Here is a 26,740-nt window from a genome sequence, read left to right on the forward strand (position 1 = left end):
ATATATTTTTTTTTGATCGTCATTTATTTTAGTATTTTATTTATTTAGTGCTCAAATAATTTAATTTCGTGAACGTAAAAATTTTGAAGTTTTTTTTATATCTTGTAATTTTAGTAATTTTTTTTTGTTCCGAGAGTGTTTTAAATTTTTTAAATCACGATCACTTAAATTTTTATAGTAAAAAAATAAATTTTTAAATCGCGTGTGTGTGTTTTCGACAAATTTGTCTGATATATATTTATATATATATATATGGTACATCGGCTGCAGGTTACGGTTAGAAATATATTTTTTTTATAAATAATAATTATGCAATTGTTTTTTTTTTTTTTTTTTGAGAAATTCTGAAAATTGAATTTTTCTTTTCCCAAAAATGGTAAATTTTGAAATAAAATGCATCACATTGTATATATATATAAATATAAACAAATAAATAAATTTAAAAAACAAATGTATATATATATTTGAGCACCTGGAAATAAGAGTTCTTATTTTCAGGTGCTCATTTATAAAAATAAAAACAATAAAAAAAAGTTATTGAACACTTAAGTGAATATCAACTTTTTTTCGTAACTTATGACCGTTTGTTACAGCAATTAGGAAAAATGGGGAAAAAAAATATTATGAAAAGTTTTTTAATTAGAGTGAAAAAATATTAAAATTCTCTTTACGATAGTTTTTATTAAAGAAAGAATGAAAAAAATCCCCTATTAATACATTGATATGGAAATATTCTTGTTTTGAGAGAATATCGTATATATTTCAAATTTTTTTTTTATTTTTATTTTTTTGAATTGTTTTTAGTCTTTCTTCTTATTTTCATATCAAATATGTACGAAAATATATTCTTAAATTTGGAGGAATATTATTTTTGTGTTTAGGGTGATAAAAAAAATTCCATTTTTATTTCAAGTTACCGCATATGTATATATATATATATATTTATTCTGAAAATATTTATACAAAGAAAAGTTGAGATCGAGGGTTAATATTTACACAATTAATGGAAGAGATTTTGTTAAATTCACTCACTATACAGGTCAGTGTATTATGTTATGAAAACATGTATATATATATATATACAGATATCTTCCAGCAGCGTTTTTACTTGTCAATAAAAATATTATTTTATGAACATAATTTTTTTTTATTTTTCTCTCATATTTTTTAATTTTAAATATACATCTTATTTTTTTAAAACATAAAATAATTATATATATATATATATATATATATATATATATATATATATATATATATATATATATATATATATATATATATACATTTAAGAAAAGAAAAAAAATAATTTTAATTTTAAAAAAAGATTGTATTGAAAAATGTTTAAAATATCGAACACGTACGTAAGTTTTTAAAATGAAATTCGCTCTTTTAAATTGAAGATCATTAGCAAAACGTGTGTTCACTTTGGAATATCTTTATCTTATCTAAAACTGAAAGCAGAGCACGTGAGAAACTCTCACAAAAGTAGCTTAATGAGCTAGACGTATTCATATACTAATCTAGATTTAATTTTTTTTTTCAAATAAAAATTTTTTTTCTATTATTGATGCGTAAAATGAAGAAAAGAAAATTAAGTATGCAGAAATTTAATATTACTCCATAAGGGTAGAATTTTCTCTTTAATGTTCATATATACTATAATTTAATTTCAAAAATAATTTATTTGTATATAATTTTCATTACATTAGTATTTTCATTAAAATTTAGTTAAATTGTCTTTTAATTGTAATTATAATTCTGCATATTATTTAATTTCAAAATATTTCGCAAATTAATATTTTTGTATTATAATAAAATTAAATATCTTGCCTTTGTATAAATATTTTACTTTTGTTTCAATATATAACTGTTTTTAGTGCCTATATATATATATATATATATATATATTCAAAAAGCAGTGTATTTAATTTTTTTTTAAAAAAAGCAATATTAACAAACAATTGAATAATCCTTTTCAAATATAAATTTGTGCTATTTTTGAGTTATTAAATAATCCTCCTTTTTTTTGGTTGAAAGGAAGTTAAAAAAAAAATTGAAACGTTAAATTATGAAATAAAATAAAAAAGAACGTTAAAATTAATTTTTCATTTTTTCTTCTGCAAACAATGATTTTTTTTTTTTTTTTTTTTTTTTAAAGAACGACAGTTGTTCGACATGATAACTCAAACGTGAAGAGAATACAATTATTTTCCAGTACAAAACGATTCGCCAATATTTTTAGATTGCATTTATTCTGATATATCGATGTCTGACTGAAACGGAACTTTTCTACTTATATTATAATGAAAAAAAAATTTATTAAATTAATCATGAGAAAAAAGGATTTTAGAAAGTATTTTTTTTTATATTTTATTTAGGCGGGAAAATTATTCAAGAGAGGTTTCTCGGATTTAGTGGTAAAAACCGGTTTTAGTCAGACACTCTCTAACGTTTCGTATACTTTGTTTTATATTTTTTCCCAGTTTTCATATGTTTACAATTTCTCTTCACAATTTTTCTTTTATTTTCATTTTTTTGTAATTTATGAATATTTTAATAATAATTATTTATTTATTTAACTAACTAATTAATTAATTTAATATATTTTTTTTTAATACAAGAACGAAAAAAGCGAATTTAAAACTCAATTAATTTTAATTATTTTTAATATTTATTTATGCTGTTTAAAACTTTCTTTTTTAATTTTAATGATTTAAAAAGTTATTTCGAATAATTGTAAAGAAAAATGTCTCTTTTTTTTATTTTGAAAAAAATTTTTTTTTTCCAAAGTATTCAATGCTTTCAAGAGAAAAAAATAATGTCACATAAAGTATACAGATTTTTCTACTTTGACTAAAAACATACTTTTTCACTTACAGCCCGTTTATCTCGTTGATAATAAAAATTTGTTTTTATCAGAATTTTCTATAATAATTTTTTTTCTCTAAATGAACAGATTTTATTTTATTTTTTATTTCTTTTTCCAGTTACAATTTTTCTTGTAATATTTCTTCCGAGATATAAATAAGATTTAAAAAAAATTTTTCTTTCAATAATTTTTGCACTGATTCCTTCTTGAAGATAGAAAAAAATTTAATTTATTATATTATTTAATTATTAATATATATATGGATGGAAAATTTAAAAAATATTTTTTCAATTAATATAAAATTTTATAATTTTTAGGTAATTAAAATTTGAGAAATTTGTTTTTTTTTTGACATTTATATATAAGAATGAGAAATTGAAGAAAATGAAGTGGGAAAAAAAACTTAAGTTGATTTCTCTCGCGTTAGAAAAGTCTAGAATTTTCCTGTCGACAGTGCAGCTGCATCATGATTTATGAATGAGGAATAGTACCACACATTTTTGGGGGGGTGGGGTTTTTTCCCTCCCCTTCTTTTAAATGCGTAATTAATGACCTCCGCAGTGAGAAAAGGTATTTTTTGTCATTTTCAACGTTCGTCTTCGCGTCGCATATTTCACACAAAAGTTCCCATAGAATATCGCTTATCACTCTCTTTTTCTCTTTTTCTCTCGCTTACGCGTGCAGAGATAAACTTTCCACAGTGTATTAGCTCAACGTTATTTTTTTTTTCGTCGAATAAAAATTTTGAAATTTAAAAAATAATTTTTTTTTGTTATTTTTATTAATAAATTTCAAAATATAAAATTTTGTTTAAAAAATATTTTGAAAATACATTTTTCAAAAAAAAAAAAAAAATTTCTTTTATTTATTTTGTATTCCATGAAACATTTACAGATTTAGAAGAATATACCAGAGAAGCGATCCAAAAACCTTAAAAGCAAAAGAAATAGGAAAATAAACATAACTTTACATTTCAGCCTTATAGCATGCTTCTATTTTCACAGAAAATATTTTTCCTAAAAAAAAAAAAAAAATGTAATAACAGAGGGAAAATATTTTTACTCTACTGACATTTAGTTTATCTTCAAGAAAAAAGGAATCATTTTTTTTTTTTAAGTAAAATGTTTTCTTATAGTTAGGATGGTTTTTTTTTCTATAATTTTTAGTAATTTTTTTTTATCTTGGAAATTTGCTTCAATTTTTGTCGGGACTAAATTTTTCTATTTTTTTAGGGAGAAGGAATTTTATTTTCCTTCTTCTGACCTAAATTGACTTTTACTACTTAGAAAAAGGAGTCAACTAATTAGTAATTATTGGTTTTTATCTAATGCTTTCCTAAGAATATTTTAATCTTAATTTTTATTATAAGAAATTTAGTCGACAAAACGAGATTTTTTTTTCTCAATTACAGAGAGTTTTTACGACTGTTTTGCAAGTGGGTGCGAGTATAAATCTTAAAACAAAAAAAAAAAAAAAATGGTTATAAATCCAAAAAACCTACTCTACATCTGGAATGGAAATTTGTGACGGTTTTTTTTTATTATCCCTGTTCCTATAATCTACTTTCGTCCCCTTCTTTCTCTCTCTCTCTCTCTCATCTGCCTGACCATTCTCAACATTTTTTACCTCAAGGCACACAGTTTCCTTGACTCTTTCCAATCTCGTTTATAACTTTTCACATCTTATTTAAATTTTTATGTTTTTTTAACCTTTTTTTTCTTTTTTTTGAAAGTATTTTTTAGGAGAAAAAGAAACGTTTGGTGAACTTGTTTCAATCATCGTAATTTTCTTTTTCTTGCTTTTCCGTGAGAAGAATGCGCCTTTTTCACGTCATTCGAGAAAGGAAACGATGTGCTCGTTATGTAATGCGGTGAAATTGATCTTTTGCCAAGTGCAGGTCACTCGTAAAGGGAATCACATTCGCCTAGTGAGAATTCTCAAAGTCCTTTGTAAGGATGTAAACTAAAAAATGTCCAGTGGAAAAAGTCCTGAATTTAAAAAACTAAAAGAGAATTTCAATGAGAGTTAATTTTCCTTTTTTTATTCGTTTAATGAAAGTATATATGTTTTTTTTTTTATAGAAAATTGAAAAATTCCAAGTCAGAGGAAGTCAATTTCATTTTCGAGACTTCAAAGCATAAAATGACACTTTTCTCGAAAAGACTTTTGTTCAACTTTTCGTTCTCTAAACCTGTTCTTTAAACACTCAATTATTTTTTTTTTTGTTTCCAGATGTTCAAAATTAATGTTTTTTTTTGTTTTAATATTTTCTTATTCACTAGAATATGAGAATTTAAAAAAAGTTTTCATATTTTAAGTCGAAGAGAGCTCTTGAAATAAACTTCTTTTCTATAGTATTTCTATCCAATGAGATTTTTTTTTCAGTTAGTAAATAATTAATGCAAGTCTTTTGTGAAAAAAAAATTATTTTATTCTCTTTTTTTTTTGTTAAAAAAAAACCGGTTGGGTGGTTTATTAAATCCTCGTGTAGGACTTAAAATTTGTTGAATATTGATTTGAAAAAAATTTATAAAAATTTTTTTTTAGTTTCAAAAAAATAAAGTGTCTCATGTTAAATGAAATAAATAATTAAATTTATATGGTCTAAATGAACTTTTACTACACGTTAAATTAACTTAAATTACCCTTCTACTAAATTCCAGTAACCCACATTTATATTCTCGTTATGCTAACGATTTAATGAACTTTGAACTAAAATTTTGAGGTTTTAGAATAGAAAAAGTAATTTCAAAATTAGATATATTAGAAAATTATTAACAAAATGTAGAAAAATATCCTAAATTGTTTTAAAAAAATAATTTTATATCTCTTGAGAAGAAAAAAACCGTTTTTTTTTATAAAATGGAAAAAAAATTTATTTTTGGTATTTGTTAAAATTTTGAGATTTTAGAATAATAAAGAAACAATTTCTAAATATAGAAATTTGAATAATATTGGAAAATTATTTACAAAAGGTAGAAAAAAAATAAATTAAAAAATTGCGGAATAAAAATACACTCACACCTTGAAAAAAATCGTTTTCTTTATATAATAGAAAAATATGTTTGTCGATTGACTCGCGATTGATAAGTTTCTTTTTTTTTTTGAAAATATGAGTATAGGAGAAAAAGAATGACGTTTGGTTATATATACACTAAAGAGGACAAGTGTTTTCTTTCGATCGACCTCGTTTTCTTGAAACCCCCCCTGGCACAATTTATTTCATTTTTCTCACGCGTGAAAAACGTAGCAAAAATGGGAAGAGAAAGATAAACTCTTGTATGTATATACATATATATATAGTTTCGAGGGTACAAGTGAGTGTCCCATGTGGCATTTCTCCTTTATACAATGAAACCAAACATGAGATTTCATTCTTATGTTTTTATAGAAAACGTCCCTCAAAAAAACATTTCTCGACTTTCTTTCCGGATGTTGTACTTATTTCTTTTCTCTTCAACAAACTCTATAAACAACAAATTTTCCAATTATTCTTTTAGTAATTTTATCTAATTAGCATTAAAAAAAAAATTTTAATTTAAAAATAATAATCTATAATAAAATAATAATATATAAAAACAAAGTAAATAATTTTTTTTAAACTTGTTAAATTTAAATTTTGCAAAAAAGTTTCCAAGTACAAAATTGTTCATTATACAATTTTTTTTTATTATAGTATAGTAAAATTAATTTTGTCTTGACTTTAATGAATGAAAAATATTTTCCTCTTATACACTTTGAATATTAGATATTTCGAATGCAAACATTTAACTTTTATATTTGAAAGTTTCTAATGTAAAGTGTAAACTCAGCTTAATCGGACTTAACTAATAAAAGCACTTGGAGTATATATCAGTAAAGTTTATGTATATATGTATATTCATCAAACATTGCTCTTCACTTTAAAATTACGAATAAGGGAATTTATCAAAATTTATGAAATTCTATTATTTTGCAATTTTTATTATTATTATTATTATTTTATTTAAAATTTCTTTTATTTTATTCTTCTAATAAAATACTTATTTCAGATAAAAAAAAATGAATATTTTATTTAGAAAATTTATTCGAATAATGTAACAAATGCACTAAATCTCTTTTTAAGATGATGAAGTTTTATTATCTAAGAAAAAAAAAAAACTCGATTATTGGCCAATAAAGGATCACAAAAAGCCTGAGGCTGCTGTACGAAAACTTGCGTTAGGGAACGATAACACTTCACTCGATCAAACTGTCTTGCATTTTAATCGAAAAAGAAAACGAATGCGGCAGATAACTCTTGGGGCATGAACGAATTTTCCAGGTTATGCATATTTTTCCACGCAAAATTTGTCATCTTTCTCGAACCGCGTCTTTGCGAATTTTTTTTTTTTTTTTTTTTCTCAACGATCGAATAATTTAAGAGCGTTAGCGAGGAAAAAAATTTTTTTAGTTAAATTTCTTTTAACTTGTTTTTTACTATTCATTTATTAAAAAAAAATTGATAAAAAAATTTTTTAAATTAAATTGTAACCTAAGGAAGCGAAAAAAAATTAAGTACTGTGACAGAAGCAGAAATCAAAAAATTCATATGTGTGTGCTTTTTTTTTTTCTTTTGTCGATTCGTAATTTGAATTGTTTTAAAATCACTAACCAACGGACAAAAGTCGATATGGATCGACGAACCGTGCCAGTTTAACGAAAATCCAATTGTCCTGGTTGCGCGCCAAGTGAAGAGCAGCCAATCGGAAAAACTTTAGGAATAACCTGAATGTGAACGATCGCTTATTAGATTTCGAAACCTCATGGGGAGAAAAAGAATGTTCGTTTCCATGCGTTGCAATTTATAACTTCCCTTTGAAATTCTAAAGTGATCGACATTTCCCTTCTTTTTAGATTAAAAAAAAAAAAAAAAATTATCCACGAATTGGAAACTGTTGCAATTATTTTTTTCTATTTTTTTTTTATTTTAATATTTTTATTAATAAACCAGCAAAATTAAACGCGCGCAAGTGCGCCAAATTGAGTATTTAATTATTTGTTATAAAGAAATTAAAGATTAATATTATTAATAATAATTTAATTTATTAGAATATTATTACATATTAAATGATAATAATGAAAATTATATATTTACAGGCCTCGGATTATACGACTTTTTCCGACTTTTTTTTCAAAAATACGACTTTTATCGACTTCTTTTAATAAAATGCGACATTTTTTTTACATTTGAAAAAAAATGTAAATAAAATACATTTTTTTAGTATAAAATGTAGATCTTCTTCAGATCTTCTTCAATTCAATTATTTAACAAATTTTGAACTAAAATGATTCTTCACTAAATTAATTATTTTTAATACTTTTAATGAAATACATCACAAATTCAATTATATCAAAATTATTTTTCAATTAAAATTTTTATGAAATTTAACAATTGTTTATAATTTAAAAAAATATATCACAATAAAATTGAATTATTTTTTAAAAATTTCAATTCAAAATAAACTAAAATTTAATTATTACACGACATTATAATTCAAAATCAATTAAAAATACAGTAATTTTCAAAAATTTTCAATTTAAAATTTAATTATTTACCAAGTTTTCAATTTAAAATTAAATAAAATTCAATTATTTTCTAAAATTTCTATTCAGAATTAATTATCCAAATTTTCAATCAAAAATGAACTTAAATTAAATTATTATCCAAAATTTCAATTCAAATTCAATTGTTTCCCAAAACTTTCAATTCAAAATGAACTGAAATTCAATTATTTTCCAAATTTAAAATCAAATAAAATTTAATTATTGTCAAAAATTTGAATTCAAAATTAATTGAATTTTTAATAATTTGAATTTTAAAGCATCTAAAATTTAATTATTTCTAAAATTTTCCATCGAAATTTTTTTTTTTTGAATTTTAATAATTTCAATTATAACTCTAAGAAAATTCAATTATTTTTAACTATTTTAATAATATTCTTTGAAAATTCAACTATCTGAAACCATTTTTCAATTAAAAATGATTTTCAAATTATTGCGTATTTTGTCCGCATTTTCTAATAAATTTTTAGTGAAATCATCTAAAATTTTAATTACAAATCATTTAAAGTTTCAATTAATTTCAAAAATCTCAATTTTAAATCTTTGAAAATTAAATTAAATTTAAAAAATGTGTTCCAAAAATTGTTTGATAAATTATTTTTAGTTCTGTAAAATTTAATAATTGTTTGAAAATTAACAATATCTTTTGAAATTTAATTATTTCTAAAAATTTCAACTTTAACCCTTCGAAAAGGATTATTATTTAAAAAAAAATTTTTTCATTTAAAAATCTGTAAAATATTTTTGTTAAAATAAAAAACAAATCCACTTTTTTTTGGAATATAAATCGACTAAAACGACTTTTTTGTGTCTTTAAGTTAATTCGAGGCCTGTGTTTTTAGAATTAATATTTAATAGGTATTCCTTGGCCCCTGGTACCTTAAAAATTAATTTTTAAAAGTAAATTTTTTTCAAATTACTATCTTGTACGAAATTTCCTGGCGCATCTTTTTTCTCATCATAAATTTTTTCTATTTATATACAATTTTTGAATCAATATACAAGTTAAAAAAAAATTTCGTTGGTAAACGTTGTGTACTTCAGCTTCGTGAATTGAATTTTCGAATTTGGAATTTTAAAGAAACTTATTCCGATATTTGGAAACACAATTATACAATTTTGGCAAAAATGAGAAAAAGAATTGTCAAAATTTGACACGTCATTAGATTACTATTCAAAAAAAACACGTGAAATCAGAAAAGGCCAACTTCAAGTTAGGACAGAAGGACAGACCAAGCATTTTATTATTATATAATTTAAAATTCAATACAAAAATAATATTATTTTATTTTAATACTAATTTTTATTAATAAATTTAAAATTCAATACAAAAACAATTTGAAAATTATTTTTAGATTCTTTATAATGGAAGGAAAAATTTCGAGAGAGAATATGCAACGACTGTTGAAAAATTGTTTGATTATACAAAAAAAAAAAAAAAAAGCACTAGAGGATAGGAATTTTATCAAGTCTATTAAATACAATACAAGAATCCCTCGCGTTAGAAATGAAACGATGCTCGAGAGAAGTTTATTTGCCTACATCAATTTTATGTATGTACTGATAAATACAAAATAGCAAATCGTGATGTAGGTTGAACCCCTCGAGATCATTAAATTAAGATACAGTATACTTGAGAGAGAGATATACGAGCGGAATAATTTGAAATATTTACAAGATATATAAAGCGAAAGGTTAGCGAAAATTTTTGCTAGTTTTAATTTAAATTAGTGACAAATTGGTAGAAGATAAATTAATTTTTTGTATTATAAAAAAATTGAATTTACATAAAAAAAATAATACTAATATTAAAAATAATAAATAAAATAATTTATAAAGCCATATGATTTATTTAAAATCTTTTATTAATAATTAATAATAAAAAAAATTTCAAGAATTTAATTTTTTATTTACATTTTATTTTATTTTTTTGTATTATACGAAGGAAGTAGCAAATTTTTTTCGTCTAGATTAGAGGAGAATTGTAACTTGGAAAAGAAATATATAAGTGAATGTGAGCGTGTTAATTGGATGCGAGAGCAAAAACTCCCGAAAACGATATCTATCCATTTTACTGTGTGCTTGTCTCGAGCAATTCAATAAACGAAACAATGAACACAATCTACATGCATTTATGTTTTTTTAGAAAAACTTTTTCCCATTTCTTGAAGACTTTCAAATACAAAAAAAACAAAAAAAAAATCTCGTAACACAAAAGTGTGTGAATTTCAAATTCAATTAACTTCTATTCAAATATTAAATAAGTTTCGTTGAAAATTGAAGCGTAAAAAAAAATTGTGAAACAAAAGAGTGGCTTTAACGACTTTTTTTTTATTAAAAGAGATTTGTAAACATAAATCTAAGTAAATTATACTAATTATTATATAACAATATAATAATAATATAATAATATATGTAATTATAAATTATTTCCGAATAATAGAAATTTGTATAGTAGGTAAATATATTTATTTTTTTTAAATAAAAAGATTTAAATAATTATATGAAAATGTGAATAAAATTTTATCAAGTCTGATTCCAATTGTTTTTTTTACTACTTAAGATAAAAGTATTTTGTTTGAATTTCCGATAAAGTAATTTTTTTCCCCACTTAACTGTAAGTAGTAAAAAGGTATTTTAGAGCGGGGAGTTTAGAGCTTTTAGTAGAATTTTATAAGTAGTGAATGCCATTTTCTATCAGACGTAAATTTTAAGTCAATATAAACGTTTTCGGTTCTTTGTAAGTAGTGTAAATTGATTTTAGTCAGACTTAGAAAATGTTCAATTTTCAAGGAATTTTTTAACAAAACAAAAAACATTATTAATTAATCGATAATTATTTTTAAAAATAATTTTCACTGAAATAAATAATTAAATTACTTTTTTGATGTAGTAAATGTTGATTTTAGTCAGACAAAGTAGAATTTTTTTTTATTCCTTTAAAATTCTTTCGTCTTTTATTCACAAAAACTGATTTTAAGTTTTTACTTAATTAACACAAAAAAAGTCATTACCTCGTCGAGTAAATTAAATTTATATGCAAAGCTCTTGAATAAATTACTTTTGAGAAAAAAATATATTTATTTTTCCGCACATATCAGTCAAGGTTGTTTCTATAGTTTTTTTTTCTTTCAGAAAAGGTTCCTCTAAATAACAGAAATTCCCCACGAGGTCGTTATAGATCCAAACCTCAAAGTTTGGAACAGTTCCAAAGCTACTTCACTAAATGGACTATATAATGACGAAAGTAAAAGCATCGAATTTTCCCATGAAATGTTTTTTTCCAAAATTGAAAATTTTAAATAATATATATTAAAATTTATAAAATATTAAACTTTTTTTTTTTGAAAATTATTTTATAAAAATTAATATTTTTAATAAAAAAAATTTATTTTGTAATTATTGAGTTTTGGGAAAAAATATTAATTTTTAATTCTTGTTTTATGAGTTTTTTCTGTTTTTTTTTTATAAATTTATAGAAAATTGTGTCAATCACTGGATTTACTTTGAAAGCTCTTTGATCCTCCTTTCATTTACCCCAGTGACTCTCCAGAAAACCTTTCTATATGATCGGCCACCTGTAGCTGTTCGCTCTTCGACTCTTTACAACTAGCTAGTAAATTAAAAAGGGGAAAATTATTACCGGCCAATAATACTTTTTAATATTCTTTTTATATTGACAATTATCATCTTTTGTTTCATGTCATTCTTATTCTTTTACTTTTAATTTAAAATAAACTCGATTTTTTTGAGAAAAACAAACATATTAATATTCGAAATTATTATTATTATTATTATTAATTATTAATAATAATATTAACAAAAATCAAATAATTCTTTTTTTTAGTGTATGTGTTTATTTTTATTATTAATATTTTAATTTATAAATTATTTACAATTCATTTATAAATGAAAAATGTATTGATAATGAAAATTTCAATTGTTTTTCTTTTTCTTCTTTCTTCACCAGAAGTTGAAAATTAATTAAATTTCACTTGATGTAAAATTTTCATCAAGTGGAAAATAGTTTGGGAAGGAAATTTTCGCATCCTTACTCTAATCAAAGTAAACTGAAACCTCTGCAAAGCACGAGTTTTCCAAAATGAATATTTACAGAACGTTGCACTTTTTTTTTGCTCTCGAATACTTATTTGAAAAAAATTAACTAAAGTTTCAATCGATTTAAAATTCAGGCTTACTTAAAACTTTAATAACCGATTTTTTTTCTTTTGTTTTAATTATAAATAAAAATTCTCGTTATTTATTCATTTGTTCATGTCAAAATACTTTTTTAATTTATCTTCCATGGAGGCCAAAACATCACTTGCAAGACTTTTGATAACTATCTGTGAGGCGGAAGTTTCTCTTTCTCTCACGCTTTCTTTCTGTTAGCGAATTCTGTGTTTGTAACCCTTGGTTACTGCTAATGACGAAAGTTCCAAAGGACTTTTAAAATTTTCATTCTGACTTTCTGCGACTACTAAGGGAAACGTGTCCTATTTCTTTTTCACCAATCAACCTCTATTTTCCGACAAATCAAACTAATAGAATTAATGCTTTAATCAATGCCATACCATTTTCTATACATTGAAATCGGGAACACAATTTGCAAAAGTCTGTATGTGTTAACTCGATTTTAATCAAAATAGATAAATTGCCAATTTAAATTGAGAACGAATAAGAAATAGAATGAATAATGGAATTCTTTTAATCCATAACATATAGAAAATTTGGAAAGTGGAACGAAATTTTTAAATTATTTTTCAGAATTGATTTTAAGAAATAAAACACAAAAAAGAATTAATTATTTCAGTGAATGTTGTATTTGAAAAATGGTTTTATTTCCCCATATATATATATATATATATATATATATAAGAAAATCTTTTGGTCGATTGATTTTAATTGTTTTTATTTTGTCTATATAAGAACTTTGCGATTTCCCAAGAAATGCATCTGTCTTCTCAACTATTTATCTTACTTTCAATCGGAAACTCTCAGCTCCATTTCATGACTTGTCTAAACTTACGAAACTTTTTCTTACGTAAATTAATATATATGTATATTCACTTGATAAAAATATACAAAATAAAAACTTTCTCTCGATTCCATTTATTGTTAAAATATTTATTCGTAAAAAAGCAAAGCAATTATTTTTTTATTTTTTATTTATTTTCTAAACAGTGTTTTACTACTTAATAAATAAGTGTAAAATTAACGTCTGCCTAAAATCGACTTCTATTACTTACAAAAATAAATGTAAATTCACGCCTAACTAAATATTGACTTCTACTACTTACAAATTGAACGTAAAATTCACGTCTGATCAAAATTCACCTCAACTACTTAATAAACATTTGTGAATTTTTTGTCTGACTAAACTCGAGTTTTACTACTGAAAAAAGAACTGCATTTGACGGCTGACAGAAAATTGACCTCCACTACTTACCAACAAAAAGTAAACTTGACGTCTGACCAAAAATTGACCTGTACTACTTAATAACAAAAAGTAAACTTGACATCTGACAGTAACCTACTTTTACCACTTTAATAATTTAGTGTAAAATTATTGTTTGACTAAAATCTAGTTCTTCTACTTAATAAGTACGGATAAAATTTTTAACTGACCAAAATTGATTTGTACTACTTAATAGTAATTCGATTACTTAATAACTATAATAAAGCAACTGACGGCTGACCGAAAATTAATTTTTACTACTTAATAGGAAAAAGTGAAATTCACGTATTACTGTAATTGACCTCGACTACTTAATAAACAGATGTGAATTTCTTGCCTGACTAAACTCGAGTTTTACTACTGAAAAAGAACTGCATTTGACGGCTGACAGAAAATTGACCTCTACTATTTACTAACAAAAAGTAAACTTGACGTCTGACGAAAAATTGACCTCTACTACTTAATAACCAATAGTAAACTTGACGTCTGATCCAATATTGACCTCTACTATTTAATAACAAAAAGTAAACTTGACGTCTGACCGTAACCTAGTTTTACTACTTTAATAATTAAATGTAAAATTATTGTCTGACTAAAGTCCAGTTCTACTACTTGATAAGTAGAAGTCTAAATGACGTCTGACCAAAAATTTACATCTACTACTTAAAAATTTCTATGTAAAAAATCAGGTCTGACCAAAATTGACCATGACTACTTAATAAATAAATATAAAATTGTTGTCCGACTAAAATCGAGTTCTACTACTTAATAAGTACGGATAAAATTTTTAACTGACCAAAACTGATTTGTACTACTTAATAGAAATTAAATTACTAAATAAATAATAAAGCAACTGGCGGCTGACGGAAAATTAATTTTTACTACTTAATAGGAAAAAGTGAAATTCACGTATTTACTGTAAATGACCTCGACTACTTAATAAAGTTCATAAATAATTTATAAATTTAATAACTGTATAAATGAATGAATAAATAAATAAATAAAAATAAAATAAATATTTGAATTTATCAATAATAATAATAATAATAATAGTAATAAAATTTTTTGAAAATTTCAATTTTTCTTTATAGACACGTCAAACGAGTGGTGCTGGAAATAACGACGAAGACGAGGAGGAAGCGGGTGGTTGTTCGTCAACAAAAACGTTGACGCCACATATATCGCCCACAGAACGTGGACCCATCGATGCAATGGGTTCACTTAAAACAATATTCATTGATCCATTGGCAGTTAGATTGCAAAATTCCGATGAGCATCGTGTAAAAACAATTTTACAACGTGAATCGTCAAATTTTGTTGATTTAACATCATCGAGTTCAGTAACGGCCATTGAATCATCCTCAACATTAACAAATAGAATTTCCGCTAACGTAATTTTTAACTTACCTGCATCGCCTGAACGTGTTGTCACAAAGAAAATGCCAGCAATTTCAAAGTCTCAAATGAAGGGTAAGTTATTTCTCCTTAACATCAAAATAAGGAATTTAACAATGGAAAATTTTCCGAATTTTCCTACCGAGCATAGAAAAAATTATTATCACTTTTTCTGCAAAAAAAAAAAAAAAAAAAAGTACACTCATTATTTTACCTCTGTAAAAGAAAATCATTTTTTTTTTTTTTTTAAATGAGAAATGTAAATTTTTTTTAAAATTTATATTCTATGAATTTAGAATATTTTTTTATTAATATTTGATACATTAATTTTCTTAGGCAATTTTTTTTTATTATTATAAATATAAAATATTACACATTTTTTTTATTTTATTCTTTTACTGTGATATTTTGCAATTTTTTTTTGTATTTCCAAACAGAAAACTAAAATAATTGAAATACGAAATATTAACAGTTATTATAACTATTCATATTGATTATTGATCATTTCCCCATTGTGTGTAATGAAAAATAATTTTATTTCGCACTGCAGTTCGTAGGAGATAAAAGATAATAAAAAAGAAATCGATATAGTAAGTATTCGTAAATGAATAAACAAAGAGTATTTTTTTATATATACAACGAACTGTAACTGTCGGAAGATAAAGAAAAGTTATGTTTAAAGCGATAATAGTTGCTCTAAACCAATATATATATATATGTATGGTGAGAAAATCAATTTTAAACTTATTTGCCGTTATACATTATTACAGTCTACAAATTTTCCACTAAAATTACTCAATTTGAAAACTAAAAGAGAAAATGATACAGGAAAATATATATAATATAGAAAAATAAAACAAAAATCAAAAACCATTAAAATCCTATAGAAATAATTTTTATACTCAAAAAGAGTGAGAAAATATTTCTGAAATGAATAAAAAGCCATGTTTTCTAAATTGAAAATAAATGAAAAAAAAAATTCTTTTAACTAAGAATGATTAAGAGCGTTTTTTTTCATTTTACATCTCGTTTACTACTTCGTGTGTAAAGTGTTTTCTTTCTCTCTCTCTCTCTCTCTCTCTCTCTCTCTCTCTCTCTCTCTCTCTCTCTCTCTCTTACTTTTAAAAGCTGGCGAAATTTTTTTTCTTTCATTACATATACTTTGTAATTAAATGCAAATCATAGGTGGATTCTTCTTTTTTTTTACCTCCTTTAATTTACATTTTAATTCCCTTTAATCGAAAAAATTTTTAATGCATTTTCGTATATAGTAGAAAAAATTTTCTTTTACCCTCTCTAAAGTAGGTGAATTATTTTGTGAAAAAAAAAAAAAATTTGATTCAACACGCGAGAAAACATTTGATTTATAATTCTATTCATCCTCAACGGATTTGAAACTCACTGGCCTAATTTGATATTCTTAGAAAAGTTTATCCAAAAGTTATTTATTTTCTTCATGTCGATTTTCTCATTCAACTTTGCAAAGAAATTTCATATTTAGATTACTTGTCAAATATTTATATTTTATTGATTATATTAATTATAATAATATTATAATTAATTAATCCCCGTCAAAAATATCCCCGTGGAAATCCTCGAGGATTTCCTCGTGTCAAATTTGGACGGAATTCCTCGAGGATTTCCACGCGGATTTTGTACTCTAATTTTTTTGTTCGTATTTCAAAAATCCGTAAGGAATCCACGAGGATTTTATGCTTTTATTTTTTCGTTTCTTTTTTAATAATTCTCACGGAATTTACGAGGATTTTGTAGTTTAATTTTTTCGTTTCTTTTTTAATAATTCCCACGGAATCCACGAGGATTTTGTACTTTATTTTTTTCATCTTTTATTAAAAATCTTCACACATTTCACGAGGATTTTGTATTCTAATTTTTTTGTCTGTATTTCAAAAATCCTAACAGACTCCACAAGGATTTTGTACTCTAATTTTTTTGTCTGTATTTCAAAAATCCGCAATGAATTCCTTGAGGATTTTGAACTTTGAATTAATTTCCCTGCACCTATAAATTCACGAGGATTTTTATCTTAAAAATGTCTTATCTGTGTTTCACTGTCGTCAAAAAATCCATAATGATTTTAACTTAAAGTTAAATATTTTTATTTATTGATCGTTGAAAAGATCCACGAGGACTTTTCAGTAAATATTTTTTGTCGGCATTTAATTACAAATTTCCTCGAGGTTTTCGAACTTTGAAATTCAATTTTTTCTCTTTGTACAAATCCTCGTGGATTCCTTGCGGATTTTTGAAATACAGACAAAAAAATTATAGTACAAAATCGACGTGAAATCTGTGAAGATTTTTAATAACAGACGAAAAAAATAAAGTACAAAATCCTCGTGGATTCCTTGCGGATTTTTGAAATACAGACAAAAAATTAGAGTACAAAATCCTCGTGGATTGCGTGGGAATTATTAAAAAAGAAACGAAAAATTAAAGTACAAAATCCTCGTGGATTCCTTGCGGATTTTTAAAATACAAACAAAAAAAATTAGAGTACAAAATCCTCGTGGAAATCCTCAAGGAATTCCGTCTAAATTTGACACGAGGAAATCCTCGAGAATTTCCACGGGGATATTTTTGATGGGGATATTATATTTATTATTATTATTATTATTATTATTATTATTATTATTATTATTACTGTTGGGCTTTGTTATTTCCAAATAAATAAATAAAAAATTAATATAATAATTATATTATAATTATTATTGAAAATAATTTGTCTCAATTTTTTTTCTCTGAGATAAATAAAGAATATTCAGAGAGTAAGAGAGGGAGAGAGATAGAGAGAGATATAGTCTTTTGGGAGCTGGTGTATAATGTGCAGCGAATCGTTTTGTAAACTAAACAGACGTATCCAAACCGAACTAAAGCAATAAATTATTCTAGTGAAAGCCAGTATGCAGTGTCTGGTAAATTTACTTACCAGCAAGTGTGATATTGTATGCAAATACATGACAAGACTATTTGGCACTCTGATAGGGAAGACAGAGAGAGAGAGAGATTACACCTTGTTTCAATTCTGGATAATATTGTATATGGAAATGGATAATATCGTATATGGAAAGACGATAGTTTATAACCCCGCGGAACAATAAGCTCTCAGAAGCTTACAATATATATATATATATATATAATAATCTAATGATACTCGTACGATAAATTTAAAAATAATCAAAAAATTTTCACAAAAATTGCCCCGTCTGATTAAAATTGAATTTTCTACTTAATTAACAGTATAAATTTCAAAAAAAAAAATTACTTTTATCTGACTTAAATTGCGTTTTACTACTCAGGACATAGATGTCAAAAATTGACGTCTGACTAAAATCGATTTCTACTACTTTAATGTAAAATTAACGTCTGATTATAGCTAACATCTACTATTCAATAAGTACAAGTATAATTTACGTCTGACTAAAATTCACTTGTACTACTTAATACAATGTGTGTTTAAGTATAATGTCAAACTAAAAATAATATCTACTACTTAATTCATAATAGTAATAAAAAAAAGAATTTCTGACTAGAATATATAAATAAATAGAAACATTTTTTAGAATGAGAGAAAAATGAAGAAAAAAAAGATCAAGAAAAGAAAAAGAAATAGAAAAAATAATGAAATAAAAAAAAAAATGAATAAAATAATAAAAATAATAAAGAAAAAAATGAACAAAACGATTACATAACTGTTAATTAAGAAAATTATAATAATTCAATTTACCCATTCATCTTTTTTATTTCCTCACACACACATAAACTGTGTCGTTTATTATCAGTGTAAGATTTTTCTATGGGCTCATTATAATGTGAAAAATGAAAATCTATCAAGCGATGCAGAAAACCAACATTTTTTCCTCTCGTGAGCGCAAACAAAAAAAATTGCTTTTGTTAATATTTTCCAAGATGGGGGTTTATAAAAACTTTTTTCATTCGACCTCTGCCCGTGTAATATTGTAAAAAGTTACTGAAGTAGATTTTTGAGCTTCACAAAAACCTCGGAAATGTGAAATATAGAATTTCACTTTCATTTTTTGTGTAAACATTCCATTCTTATAAATTCATGCATTATTTAGTAAAGTTGCGTGCTTGCATTGTTTTAAAAGGAAGTTGGTGAAAATATTTTATGCAATCTCTTTTTTTATTAATGAAGTCAATCAATTTTTCAATAATATATAATTTGTGTATAATTAATTATAATTTATAATTCTTTATGTCTCTCTTACAATGAAAATTGTGAAGAGATAGAAAGACAGAGGAAGAGAGAGAGAGAGAGAGAGAGAGAGAGAGAAACAGAGGTACAAGTTCAATGGACCATGAAACGAGGCTATCAAATGGTTGTGTCAAGCATCAGTGATGTGAAATCAATCGTACGTTTGTATCAAGTAATAGCCTCAGAACATGGTGATAGCTTTACGACATCAGATATCCAAATAATAATCAAATAGTCAACAATTTATTCTAATGTATCTGCCTTACGTTATAGGAGAATAAACATTAAATTGAGCTCTTTAAAATGTTATATTTAAAAAATTTTCACCTTCTGCTACAATCAAGAATTATTTAATTTCTAAATTTTATAACTAATTTACTTTTTGTATTTAAAGTTGTTTAATTTTACTAATTGGATAGTAAAAAAAACCATCTACTACTTGATAAGTAGAAGAACAATTAACGTCTGACAAAAAATTGACTTCTACTATTTAATAAATACACGTAAAAAAGTATGTCTGACTAAAATTTACCAAAACCACTAGTTAATGAGTAGAAAATAAATTGACGTCTGACTAAAATCATATTTTACTACTTTATTAGTGTTGAAGGACAAAAGACACCGGACAGAAAATTGATCTATACTACTTAGTAAGTAAATTTAAAATTAACGTTTGACTAAAATCGACTTCTATACTACTTAAAAAAGGTAAAATTTACTCCTCACTGAATATTGACTTCCACTACTCAATAATTCAATGTAAAATTCATGTCTGGCCAAAATTGATCTCGACTACTTAATAAACAGATATGAATTTAATGTCTGACTAAACTCGAGTGTTACTACTTAAAAAATAACTTCAATTGACGGCTGACGAAAAATTGACCTCTACTACTTACTAATAAAAATTAAACTTGACGTCTGACCAAGCATTGACCTCCACTACTTACTAACAAAAAGTAAACTTGATGTCTGGCCAAAATCGACTTCTACTACTTACTGACAAAAAGTAAATTTGATGTCTGGCCAAAATCGACTTCTACTGCTTTCACAATAAATGTAAAATTTACGTCTGACTGAATACAGACTTCTACTACTTAAAAATTCGATATAATAAATTCACGTCTGACCAAAATTTACTTTAACTACTTATAAATATATGTAATTTTGTTGTCCCACTTTTTTTTATTATACAATTTTAGAAACTTAAAGATCTGACCTTTGGGAATGATGTTTGTCGACTTTTTAACTTTTACAATTCTTTTCTTATATATATATATATATATATATATATATATATATATTCTAAACTGAAAACTAACGTTTTTGTTTCAGAATTTAGAGAAGCCTTCAGGCTCTTTGATAAAGATGGAGATGGCAGCATCACGAAAGAGGAACTTGGCAGAGTTATGCGTTCCTTAGGCCAGTTCGCAAGAGCCGAAGAACTTAGAACAATGTTACAAGAAATAGACATTGACGGTAAGTTTTTATTTCACAATAATAATAAATTCACCTCCATATTTCAAAGTGAAAATTATCATTTAAAATTTCTCTTTTGAAATTCATTATTTCTGTTCACTCTTCCATTTTATCGAAATCATATATATATATCTCTCTAATATAAGTTCCATTCTCCTTTGGAAAATTGTTTGCGAATATATCAATTTTCCAAGAATTTATATTTCAATTTATAACAGCAAAAAAAAATGTGATAAATATCTCAAGGCATAACTATACTCATCAAAGGCGGGGGAAAAAAAATATTGAATTTATCAAAAGAAAAAATATTTCATTGAAATTATTATAAGAGAAAATATTTCTGGATTGAAATTATAATATACATATATATATATATATATATATATATATATATATATATATATATATATATATATATATATCCCATTATCTACAGTTAAAAAACAATGTTTCGTGAATTACTAATAGCTTTTTCTTGGTTACTAGAAAGAGAGAATTTTTAAATTGTATTAGAATTCAAAGCAATTTAAACTCAAGTTACTTGCACTATAAGAAAGGAGCATGAACAAGAAACAGACATTTATCCAAAGAACGAGTAGCAGTGTGATGTCTTACCTAATTTTGTTTTGTCGGTTTCCTAATGAATCTACCTCTACTTTATTGTTCTTTTAGAATTTTATTTTCACCTTGAAATATTTTTAAGAAAATAAAAAAAAATTTATTTTTTACTAATATAATAAATAAACAAAATTAATTTTAAAATTACACAATTATTTTATTTAACAAAAATAAAAAAAATTAATAAATATAATAAACTTTTTAATTAAATATTTTATTAGAATATAAAATAATCTAAAAAAAAAGTTATAATTATAAAAATTATAAAATGGAAATTAGTAGTATTTGTTACGTACCATGTCTGACTAAAATAAATTTCCACTACTTAATATAATAGTTTTTTGTCTGACTAAATTTATTCTTTACTCCTTAAGTAGTATGTACACGAGTCTGACTAAAATTGATCACTTCTACTTAATAACTAGTAGAATCAAGTTTCGTCTGACTAAAACTGTCTTTTACTACTTAATAAGATTTGCAAATATTTTACAAATTTATGATAAAAATTGTAAATTGCAAATTTAATTTATTATTGAAAATAAAAAAATTTCTTTATTATTGTAAAAAGAAAAATTAAATTTTTAACTGCAAATAGAAAAATTAATTAGTTATTGAAAATAGTGACAAAATTAACCCTTTCGTGCCCATGGGACATATATGTCCCACCTACAAAAACCTCCAGAACTCTAAACAGATTAAATATTTTTTATTCAAACTTGGTGCATTTTTTCAGGAAGGATAGAGCTTTCAAAAAATGGAACTCACATTTTGTTTAAAAATTTATATTGTTCAGAAAAAAATATAAATAATTATGAAAAATGACGAATTTTTAAAACATTTTAGATTCGCTTAAAACTGGTTACTCGGGGGTTTTTGGGGTCGCTGAATACGAATCCGGTGTTAGTTTTTGAAAATTCAAAATGGCGGATCCAATATGGCGGACGAAAAAATTAAAATTGTTCGGATTTGCTTGAAAATTGTCACTCGGGGATTTTCGGGGTCGCTGATTACGAATCCGATACTAGTTTCTCAAAATTCAAAATGGCGGATCCAATATGGCGGACGAAAAATCAAAATTGTTCGGATTCGCTTGAAAATGGTCACTGGGGGGTTTTCGGGGTCGCTGATTACGAATTTGGTATTAGTTTTCAAAAATTGAGTCTTAAATCCAATGTTGCAGATCAATTTTTAATAATCGTTAACAATCGATTGAAACTAATTTAAATTAAACAAATTAAAATAAGGTAAAAGTATAACAGCAATAGAAGTTTATTTTTTTATGCCTGTAACGGCCTTCCACACCACCCTTGAGGTTCCGCAAGAAGTGCGTTGGATTTTTTTTGTTAATAACTTTTAAAAATACGTCAATCACATTGCATCCGTCATTTTGAAAAACTAATATCGGATTCGTAATCAGCGACCCCGAAAACCCCCGAGTAACCATTTTCATGCGAATCCAAACAATTTTGATTTTTCATCCGCCATAATGGATCCGCCATTTTGAATTTTGAGAAACTAATACCAAATTCGTAATCAGCGACCCCGAAAACCCCCCAGTGACCATTTTCAAGCGAATCCGAACAATTTTAATTTTTCGTCCGCCATATTGGATCCGCCATTTTGAATTTTGAAAAACTAGTATCGGATTCGTAATCAGCGACCCCGAAAACCCCCGAGTGACAATTTTCAAGCAAATCCGAACAATTTTAATTTTTTCGTCCGCCATATTGGATCCGCCATTTTGAGTTTTGAAAAACTAATATCGGATTCGTAATCAGCGACCCCGAAAACCCCCGAGTGGCCATTTTTAAGCGAATCCGAACAATTTTGATATTTCGTCCGCCATATTGAATCCGCCATTTTGAATTTTCATAAACTATCACCAGATTCGTAATCAGCGACCCCAAAAACTATAGGAACCACTTTAGTTTCGTTTTTTTATATGCTCAGTTTTGCCTGGGCACGAAGGGGTTAACAAAAATTCAATCTTTATAAAATAGGAAAGAAATTACAAAATTTACAAAAGAATAAAATATTGAATTATTTTTTTTTCACTGTCGAGAGAATGAGTAATTCCCTGAATTGATTAACATTTATAATTAAAATGTTGAAAAAAAAGAAAGTCGAGTGCATTGAAGAAAAATTTATGTAAAAAGAAGATTTTCACATGCACCTTTATTTGCATGGCTCATTAACTAGGAAGCTGTGTCGTCAACTACATTCCAAGTAACTAAACAAAGTACCATCCCTCAGCCCTTTTAAGCTGCCGGCTAGCATACCTTAATTGCGGGTAATTTTCCCTACTCACTCCCCTTCTCCATTCTTGTCTCATATCTCTCCCCCTCTACTCTCTCTCTCTCTCTCTCTCTCTCTCTCTCTCTCTCTCTCTCTCTCTCTCTCTGTTTCTCTCTTTTACTCGTTCACTTACTTTCTCTCTCATTCTTTCCCCTAGTCTTTAATTTTTCCAACAGTTTTGCCTTTAGCCAGACATGATTATAGAAAAATTATTCTTCCACAAAATGAAGCGAGCTTTTTTTTTTATTGCTATTATTTTAATTATTATCGTGTTTTTTCATTATTGGAAACTTTCTTAGAACTTTTCTTATTTCACGGATCTTGTTTAAACAGAAGATAACTCTTGTGAATACAATATATATATATGTACATTACAAAATTCTTGATAGATAAACTCAAGGATGTCCCCAACTTTGGAGAAGATATCTTAATTACCGTCTCTGGATCAATATAATAATATTTTACATTTCCATTTAATTTAAAGATGATAATTTCTTTGGGGGAATAATTTCTTTTTTCTAAACAAAAATAAAAAAAAGTACATACGTAAAATAAACTTTTACATTTTTTGTTTTTTATTTTTCAATATTTCGTGTAGAAAAAAAATAATTTATTTTTTTTCAAAAGTAATTAACATTTTTCAAAAATTAATTTTTATTTTTTTCAAAAGTAATTTATTTTTTTTTGAAAAATATTACTTATTTTTGGAAAAATTATTTCAATATATATCGATGATAAATTTACGTCTGACGGAACATTGACTTATACTACTTAATGACTAGATAAAAAATTGATGTATGACTAAAATCGTATTTTACTACTTGATTAGTGTAGAAAGGATAAGAGACGTCAGACAGAAAATTGATCTATACTACTTAATAAATAAATGTAAAATGAACGTCTGACTAAAAACGACTACTACTACTTACAAAATAAATGTAAAATTAACACCTGACTGAATATTGACTTATACTACTTAAAAATTCAATGTAAAATTCTCGTCTGACCAAAATTGACCTCGACTACTTAATAAACAGATATAAATTTCTTATCTGACTAAATTCGAGTTTTACTACTTAAAAGGGGACCGCAATTGACGTATGACTAAAAATAGACTCCTACTACTTATTATGTAGATGTAAAATTAACGTCTCACTAAAATTGACAATTTGTCTGACTAAAATCGAGTTCTACTGCTTAATAAACGAAATTAACAAATGTTCTAATATTGACTTATACTACTTAATAAAGAAAAATCCAATTAGCGTTCCTATAAATTAAAAATTGTGTTTTAATAAAAAAAAGAAATTATTAATAAATTTCTCGATTCTTTTTTTTTTTTTTTTGAAAAAGTCGGACAATTTTATTTGTCAGAAAAAGTAACTTTTATAGAGGCGTTTATCTTGTTTAGTACTTTAATGTGTCACTATATAAAATTATTGATCCACTAAACAGAGTTGAACGATTAATATCTTTGCTCGCTTTTAAGTAGACTACTTATTTTTGGACAAGGTCGACTGTTTTTTTTTTTTTTTCAAAAAATCGACATTATCCTCCTTCGTCCTTTCACACTCACACACACACACAAATGGTACACAAGTCTTATGTAAGAAATTATTTTACTTCTTTTTTTCACTTTCACTTATATGAATTTATTTATAAGAAAATTTATAAAAATTTGTATAAAAAAAAATTTGATTAATTGAGTCGCCGGAAAGTAAAACCACATATAAAATTCTGACGGCCATGTTAATTCAATGGGAGTCAGAATTTTATGTGTGGTTTTACTTTCCGGCGACTCAATTATTATTTAATACTACTGTAATACATATATAAAAACAATAGACAATAATTTTTTAATAAATAGGCACGATATATTATATTTAAAATTAAATAATACGTCTCCTCGAGAAAAAAGATATTTCATTATTTTAAATTAAATTAAGATTCCGACTTTAACAAGAGAATAGACATTCGTAAAGCTTTGCAAAACGGATTACAATGTAATTAAGTAAAGGGTAATTAGTGTAAGCTCCTGTGGCTGATCCTCGAATACATATTTTCACGCGAAAACATCACCACTATTTCTCAGAACTCGAAACTCAGTTACCCGAGGTTTCGGTCGGATGCAAAAAAAAAAAAAAAAAAGATGAAACAAATGAAAGTTTCTTCACTTTCTTTTTTGTCTTCATTTTAATTGCTTCTTTCTTCCTTTCATTAACACAAAAAGGGAAAAAAAATACCCGCATAAAATCAAAGTAGAAATTTTATTCCCTATTTATGTTTTATGATAAATAATAATTTTCATACAATATAATTTTATAAAAAAAAAAAAATGAAAAAAATTATTGTTCTCACTATCGTTTGTTAATGTAAAAATAATAATAATTTTAGTAAATTTTTTTATACAAAAAAAAAATTTTAAACAATTAGCCATTTTTTTATAATTTTAATTATTGCAAATAATTATCAATTTTTAGAATATGTTAAATAAAAAATTAAACATAAAATATAAAATAAACATAATAATAATTAAACGATAGTGAAAGTCGCGAATTCTCGTATAGGGTTCATGTATGGGATTCTCGATAAATTTAAATCAATTTTCAAATGGGTCAAAAAAAAAATGACAGGGCTTTATCAATTTTTTTTTCATTATTTTTCCCTTGTAGAGAACCTTGTAATAAATAGAGACATCTGACAAGATCCTTACGAGAATTCTATTCGAAATTTCTACATGAGAAGTGACGCATTTCAAGATCGAGCTATTTTACACCCACAAATTGCAATATATACATATATA

The 26,740-nt window shown here is 24.9% G+C and overlaps 1 protein-coding gene across 3 annotated transcripts in view; it reads left to right on the forward strand.

Annotated features, from left to right (window-relative positions):
* The window catches only part of LOC127288015 (uncharacterized), a 95,550-nt gene that overhangs the window by 21,643 nt on the left and 47,167 nt on the right, over positions 1 to 26,740 (forward strand). For all 3 annotated transcript variants that reach the window (XM_051315200.1, XM_051315201.1, XM_051315198.1), the window contains exons 2-3: positions 15,005 to 15,383; positions 20,881 to 21,024. In XM_051315200.1, coding sequence (XP_051171157.1) covers positions 15,005 to 15,383; positions 20,881 to 21,024 — 523 coding nt within the window. The remainder of the gene's footprint in view (positions 1 to 15,004; positions 15,384 to 20,880; positions 21,025 to 26,740) is intronic.

The sequence above is a fragment of the Leptopilina boulardi genome, unplaced genomic scaffold (genome assembly GCF_019393585.1).
Source record: "Leptopilina boulardi isolate dan_hultmark-lab unplaced genomic scaffold, ZJU_Lbou_2.1 LbouV2_38, whole genome shotgun sequence".
Taxonomy (NCBI): domain Eukaryota; kingdom Metazoa; phylum Arthropoda; class Insecta; order Hymenoptera; family Figitidae; genus Leptopilina; species Leptopilina boulardi.